The sequence below is a fragment of the Mesitornis unicolor genome, unplaced genomic scaffold (assembly GCF_000695765.1).
Source record: "Mesitornis unicolor isolate BGI_N332 unplaced genomic scaffold, ASM69576v1 scaffold15340, whole genome shotgun sequence".
Classification (NCBI taxonomy): Eukaryota; Metazoa; Chordata; class Aves; order Mesitornithiformes; family Mesitornithidae; genus Mesitornis; species Mesitornis unicolor.
Window position 1 is genome coordinate 47,303 of NW_010157798.1, and position 7,655 is coordinate 54,957.

The following is a 7,655-nucleotide window of genomic DNA, read 5'->3' on the forward strand; positions in this document are numbered from 1 at the left end:
ATTTCTTGACTTTTACAAGTGCACAGACACGGCCATCCCCTTAGTCCCAACTGGAATCTTCCTCACAGAGACCAAGCTCATTTTCCCAGTGATCCACAGAAGTCTGGAGAGAAATTTTAATTTCTGTTGCACTGGGTGGAGATTTGCAGCTGACTCTATGACAGCAATGGCTTGTTGGAAATGGAGAGCTCCTGTGTTGGGCTGGATGCCTTGGGAACTGCAGGCAAATCACTGCCACCGTAGTGTGATCCTGCTAGGCAGTGTGGGGACCACACTAGATGTTGCTTGCAGCCTTTTTTTAAAAATCTCTTTCTGGATCAGTGCTCTAGTGACAGGACAGTGAATCATTGTGGTTAGGTGGCATGCAGCTCTGTGAAAAGAGAGCAAGTAAGCAAGCATTGGTGGGTACACAGTGTTAATGCACGAGTAAGCATTAATGGGTACATAGTGTTAATGTACAAGACATAAGCAAATTGGGAAGGAAATGGGAGAAGATAGTCTGTTTGTGTGCCACCTGTGTTATGTGAGAGTTGAGGGAACCGAAAAGCTGTATAGACCCCTGTGCATTTTACTTATTGTCAAAGGTCTGTTGACCTTTGGAATTAGGGGGGATGTTTCTGGTGTGTGAAAAGTCTAACCTGTCCTGCTCTTCTCTGTACCTATAAGAAGTAATAAATACCACTCAGACCTGTATTGTCTGCATAACTTTGGAGGAATCTATAAGAATTTTTGTGATTGAGTCACAGTAAGAGGAAATGTCTATCTACCTGTCCCAGCAAATAAGCACCCGATGTTCTAAGCAATCAAGATTAAGATTAGATACTGCCCCATGTGGGAAAGCTTTCCTGTTAGGAAATTGAATATAGTTAATTTCTGATGGTGATTAATTTGTGTGTTCTTTGTACGTTAGTAATTTGGCACCTATAATTATAAAACTTCATGACATCTGTTCTCCAAAAACTTGAAAAAATATCATGCAAGTTCCTTAAGGTTTGGCTGGGGAAATCCCCAGACTCTACTATAAAACACCTCCTCTGTCCCTTTGCTGTCACATCTGCTGGCCGGGAAGATGAAGCACGCACAGGTGGCTGTGCTGCTCCTCATGCAAAGCGTGATTGCTCTGGCTGGAACAACAGCAACCACAGAGGTGGTAAGATGGGGATCTCATAACCTGAGCTTTGGTGCCTTAACTTTTCGTTTAATTTAGATTGCTGAGAATTCTTTTCAGGTTACTGGAAAATTATTAGGCAAGTGTTGAGATCTCTGTGTGGAGAAAGTTTGAAGTATTCCTCCATCCTCCCCCCGAATAATGTACAGGGACTGGATAATAAATGTATAAGTGAGGCACAGGTTTGAAATCAGAGTCAAATTCTGCCTTTGGTTAGATGAGTGCAATCCCAGCGAGAATCTGAGTGGATATTAAATGCTCTGTGTAGCTTCTAATTAATTAGCAAAGGCTTGTAGCAGGAAAGGATCCTCATCTTTGATGTGGAAGGAATTGGGAAGTGGGGGCTTCCTCAGTTGCATGATTTTTGTCATACATTGTGACCAGGCACATGAAGGCCATGCTGGGTGGTTTTTGTGGGGTACTGTCCCTCTTCCCCATAAAACTGTATCTGCTTGGGCAAGAGAGAAGTTCAAATCAAAGCCATCAATCAGAAGAAAACCCAAATCAAAACAAAAAACCCAACAACAAATCCAGGGAGGAAGGGAGAAGAGAAAACTTTGAAAAAAAATTTAAACCAAAAAAATTGCATTAGTGAAAGATTTGTTTTGATTTTGTACTGCCTCTTTTTTTTTTAAATTTAAAACTGGGTTTAAATTATTAGAATAAAAAGTTTATGAAGAGCTTAAAAGCTATTCCAAATGAATCAAAGCATTTTGGTTTAGTTTGACCCAAAGTGACTGCCTTTTGGTATTTTTTTAGTTGAAATTTGGAAAAAAACCCATTTTGGCTCCTAATGGCTCTGATTTATCTGGTTTAGTCACCAACCAGAAAAAGCCTGCATGCCTCTAGTTATATTTTTTGAAATCTGGGAGCTCTGTGGATGCAGATAGTGAAGTCAGCATTTCCTGGGAAGGAGGAATGGAAAGTTGCAAAAGTCAGGATGGAAGTGTAAATGTATGTTGATAAGCTGAAGGTAAGAAGCTTAATATGTGAGACATTTCTCCTCAGTCTGCTTAGCGTTAAGATAGTCCCCAGTTTGTGTAATTTATACAATTTGTGATGGTCTCTGCCATACCACTGTTGATTGCTACTAGCTGCCCCTCCTCCATGTTCTGTGTAACCATATGAGCACACAAATGCTTGTTCAAATGGGTTTGTTTGACAAACTATGCCACAAAAGCTTATTTGGACCTGCCCTTTGCCGGCCATTTGGATTTCTCCACCATTCCCTGATCGGGTGTGGGGCTCCAGCTGGGATTTGGGAAAAGCAGAAAGACCTAGGGCTGAGTGTCTTGTTGTGGGGGAAGCCCTTTTGATGCTCCATCTGTCACACCATTTGACATAGAGGGTGTCTTAATGCAGTTCCCAGTTTGCTACGGATTTTGGTGGTACCCCACTACAGATGACAGTTCGCTGCATCATGATGATGCACTGCACTCTGCACATTGCACAGGGATGCTGTAGACCTTTAAGGACGCACAGCACAGTGCCAGGGTGGCAGCCACTCTCCTTGCTGCGGCAGCAAGGCAGGCGCCAGCCACAGATGAAGGTTGAAGAGAATGTCTATAGTCTTACCACATAAAAGACTCCCAAAATGGACCTGGCTGTATATCCTTGGCAGTGTGGCAGCTCCCCAGGTGGTCCCTCCTCACAGTGGGTTGCTCTCCCCTCCATGGTGCTAGTAGCAGAGTGGGACGTGTGCCCCAGCTGTCACAGCTCGCAGCCTGACAGCTTGGTGTGAAAGGGGCAGTGAGTCCTGTGCTGAGAGGCTGGAGCATGAGCAGGGTTACAGGGAGCAGACGTTTCTGCTAGAAGGACAGTAGTCTCCAGATTTAGGGCAGGAGGGCACTGTACTGTCGTTTTAGGCTGCCATGCAATCTGCCAGGGCTGCCTGTCGGAGTCCCAGCTCGCACCTCCTGAGCTGAGCGTCCCCTGCCTTGCACTGGTCAGACAGAGCCTTTCTTCAAAAAAAGGTGTCTAAGTGACACTGTGCCTGGGGAAACGTTAGATCAGAAAAGCCAATTAATTTTACAGTTGCTGGGGATGGTTTCCATAATAAAATCAAAGTGCTTTGGATCTGCAGGACTGGGGCTAGGTGGTGGGGAAGGGATGATGCCATATGCAGGAACTCTCACTGAAAAAGGCTTTCCTTTGCTTTTTAGCCCCCTTATCTCCGCACAGATCTTCCATATCTGACTCAGCCCAACAAGAGAACTGGCAACCTTCACACTCCTCCAAAGGTAAAACGATTATTGTTCTTCAACAAAGCCCAGGAATAAGAAAAATTAGTAACTTGTGTCCAATTTTTTAAATGCTACACACTCAGAGCCTTAACCCTGATATAATATGTTAAGCTGCTCAGGAAAAGTGTTGTGTATCCAGGATTTTAGGCAGCAGCAAATTCCCAAAACCATCAGTGCTGCTGCCATATCATTTAATGCCTTAAGTCACATCCAAATCCCCAGCATTGCCCTTGTGACTTCTGAACTGGACCCCAGACATGAAACATCTGGGGCTGTGGGGGTTTGATGGCAATTTACCAAACAGATTGGAGGTTATAGCCTCCTTGGAGGAAGGGGAAGACTTCTTGTCAACTCTGTCTCTTCACTGAAACCAGAACAGGGCCTTGAAACTATCTTCTGAGAAGTGCGCACTTGTGGTTGCTGGGCATGAGAAAATCTTGGTTCTCCCTGTTCTACTTAGCTCAAATTTTATTCAACTGTTTGTTGACAGAAGGACTTGAATCTGATTTCTATGCCTTCTGGTACAGTGTTCAAGCCCATGGTCTGTGGATTTCAGGGTTTGGTTTCTCTCCCTCTCTGTCAGTGACTGCTTAATAACATTTGCTTTGGAGCAGATTCAATGTGACACACTTTCTCTGAATGATCCTGCAACCCGCTATCAAGAACAGAGTTTGTCCAATGCACATCTCCAGATCAGGCCAGAAATGACAGACAGGCAGGTCTTCATTGTCCAGATTGGCCTGATGTAGCACCTGGGATGTGTGGAGGGACCTCTTCCAAAATAAATTTAAGTCTCGGCTCCAGTAGAGGGTTTAGAAAGTTCAATGGAGTCAGGAGTCTCTGAATCTCAGTAGCAAAACCCAAACCTCATCCATCTTCTTGCCCAGATGAGGTGGCCTCTGTCCCTGCTGTCTCCTCTGTTCTTGCCATTTTAGGATGAGCGAGTAGCTAATTCAGAGTTGTGAAAGCCACTGGATTACAGTGTAGCTGGAAATTAAGCAGTGAATGGCTAGGCTGTTTAGAGAGTGTAACCCAAAGTCCACATTTAGGCAGCTGAATAGATTTCTTGGTTTTCAGAAAATCGAATAGTTGGTAGCTCCTACTCCCTTTCTTAAATTGAAGGCATGTGGAAAAGCAACATTTCTCATAGCTTCAAATATGTATATGTAACAACTTAATTTTGCGGAGTGAAATGTTATTGTCAAGTCCTTGCTGTAGGCTAGGACAGTTTGCTCTCTTTTAAGCATTCAGTGTAAATTATTAAACTGTAAAAACATACAACTCCATCAAAAGTAGCAGTCTATCTTGTGCATTTTTCTACACGATGAAGGAACACATTTTTTTTATGTGGTTATCATTTGACTGGTATTACATTTTGATTGAAGCACTTACTGACTCAAGGGGCTTTTAACTAAACAATGCTTCTTGATCTAGTCTACATCATGATCCCAATGTTTGTAACATCAGTGGAAGGATGGAAGCAGTTTTGTCTGCCCAGGCTGTCTGCTCCTTTGGGGAAACTGTCTCCTGGCTTAGATTACTGCAGTGGAGCTCTGCCTTCAATGCAAGGCTTGCTCCTAACACAAATGTTGAAATATAATGGTTGTTTTCCATAGGGAATTTAAATGCACAAGTTGGAGGGTTTTTGGGAGATCATCTGAATATGTTTATGACTGATATGTTTAGCACATGAAATAAGCATGGTACCTCTAGATAAACTAATGGCTACATAAAGTCAAGACTGTAGCTTATAGCAGAATATACAATGCATAGTTCACACTATAGTATGTATGGAAACACATACATATGTATAGTACACACTATGCTATACTATGTGTAATATACTGTTGGTATACATATACACATATATGTTGTAATTGTGTTACACACAGAAGGGATAGAGTACAGTACCTTCACACAAAAATTAGCATGGCAGTGCTCAACAGTCTAATAGAAGGTCCCATATACTCACTAAGAAACATTTCTTTCTTTTTTTCCCCCTCCCTATTGGTTTCTTTTGTCACTGCTGAGCAACTTGCCACACCAGTCATGCCCTTATGCAGAGGATTCAGAGGTGCAGAAGCATCTAAGTGACCTATTTTTCATAGTAATTTAGGTCCTGATAGCCATGTCTTCAAAAGTACTTGGAAACTTAGAAATCGTTTGCAGTATGTTCTCAGTGGGATTTTCAGAAGTGCTGTAGTAACTGACCTGAGAGGGAAATCAATGGAAGTTATCTGCTGGGACATCCTGGAATGCTATGAGATAGTTCTCTGCTTCCTTTCATTCTAAATATCTTCTGCGGTCTTCTCTGTCTATGAGTGAAGTTTCAAGGCCTATAGTACTTGAATGATACAGATAAAACATCTTTTCATGCTTTCTTTCAAAATGAGACGCATGCTGTTTGCTATGGCTGCACTAAAGAGGTTGCCAGAAGTGTGAACTGGGACCAGTCCTGCTTGCTGCTGTTCTCTTCTTGAGTTAACAGATCAAGTCATGATGGCCATCACTGCGTGTTCTGGGCTGGTTTGGCCATAAGGAAGTTAGTTGAAATCACTGTGAAAAAGCAAGGGAAGAAGTGCTGGAATACCAGCTTTCAGCAGACAGTTTTGTTGCTTGTTTATTTTTAAGTGGGAGAGAAAAAGAGAAAGCACATGAATAGCAGTGGGATTTCTGCAAGGCAGGAGGAGAGATTATAGAAAGCAATGTATTTAAAGAGGAAGTCTGTAGCTTTAAAATATGCAGCTGCATTGAAGTGTCTGCCAGAATTTTTTAAAGCAACATCAAATACCTTTATTAATAAAGTTGTGATAGGTTTATGAACCGGGAAACGTTTTGTGTACAAACAGAAAAGAACTGCTCTAAACACACTCAGTATTCAGCCCAGCGCTTATGCGAAATGATGTGCTTTGGCTCTAAATTATGGCAAGATCATGAATTGCCAGCCCTGACCTTTTCATACACCATAGACATTGTTCCAATGGCGATGCTCTGAGCATGCAGACAACCAGGACAAGGCGATTCATGCTAATGGCAATAGCTTTGCAAACTATCTACAAACATCAGTCGGTGGCCTGTGCTGTGTGGGTGTTACATGCAATATTTTGTAGCAAAATAAGTATTTCTACCTTAGGCTGAGCCTGCATATTTAATTCATCACCTTTCAGTGGTGTGTAATTAAATGCATGTGTTTGTTTGCTGGGGCTGGCTGAGAAACTTCAAATGAAGCATTTTTCTTCTCAAAACTTGCCCGGTTACTAGTTCTTTTTCGGTGCTTTCATCTCTATGGATGGAAATTACTAGGTGATCTGATCAAATCAGATTAACAGAACAGTAACTATAAGACCTAATTTACTGAGTTATAATTTTTCTGCTGTTGTGTGCTTCTCTATCTGCTGGAAAAGTGATTTCATTATCTTAGGAACATTGTCCACAAGATTAGGAAAGTAAGGACTATTGTATGCCTCTGTTTTTCCAGTGGTAAAATCTTTACAGCAATATTTAACTATTTTCAGAAAGATTTGTAAGGCTGAGTCATAAAAATTACTAGATATTTTGAGTTCCTTGGCAAAAAATGGTGAAAGATGTCCAGTAATTAAGTTGTTGATCTCATGATTGTCACAGCTCATATTATTGTTGGACATTAGTTACTGATCCCAGAGGAGAATATTAACACTTGTTTCCTTACTGATTTGTTATTACAGCTCTTTGCCAATGTGTCCGGCTCTGTGGATGACGAAGGAAATTGTCAGTGCTCTGTCTACTTGCCGGATGCCACCTTTCCAGTGCAGAAGGCTGAGCAATTGGAAATTATAGCCGTAACACTCTCGAAGAAATTTGAGCTAGAACTGTCTCAAGTAAGGTGTTCTTTTCACATAAATATAACAATGGCGTCTTTGCTGAAAAATGGTTGCCTGTATAAAAGTACAGCTGTCAGTGGTTTTCTGTGACCTGTCTTTCAAACAGCGGGAAAGAGGCTCTGTAAAAACAAGAAGGGTGATTAAATCTCAAATCTTTGACATTGTAGCATGTCATACATTTGAATATCCTGAGGTCTCTTTTCTAGGCCTTTGCTGCTAGAGGCATATGGTATTTTTGGAAGAATGGTTATGTTTTGCCTCTTTTGGCTCAGTTTTATTGGTTTCTGATTGCTACACAGAGCAATAGGAAGCCAAGTCTCCTGCTCTTTCATGTGTTATTATTTGTATCAAGCCAGCCAGATTGTAAGAGGGAAATGAAGGGAA

General features: G+C 41.8%; 1 protein-coding gene across 1 annotated transcript in view; it reads left to right on the plus strand.

The window, feature by feature from the left end:
- The first annotated feature begins 1,069 nt into the window (after positions 1 to 1,069).
- The window catches only part of LOC104538287 (olfactomedin-4-like), a 22,653-nt gene continuing 16,067 nt past the window's right edge, over positions 1,070 to 7,655 (plus strand). The window contains 3 exon segments of the mRNA XM_010181439.1: positions 1,070 to 1,150; positions 3,331 to 3,408; positions 7,116 to 7,268. Of these exon segments, the coding sequence (XP_010179741.1) occupies positions 1,070 to 1,150; positions 3,331 to 3,408; positions 7,116 to 7,268 (312 nt within the window).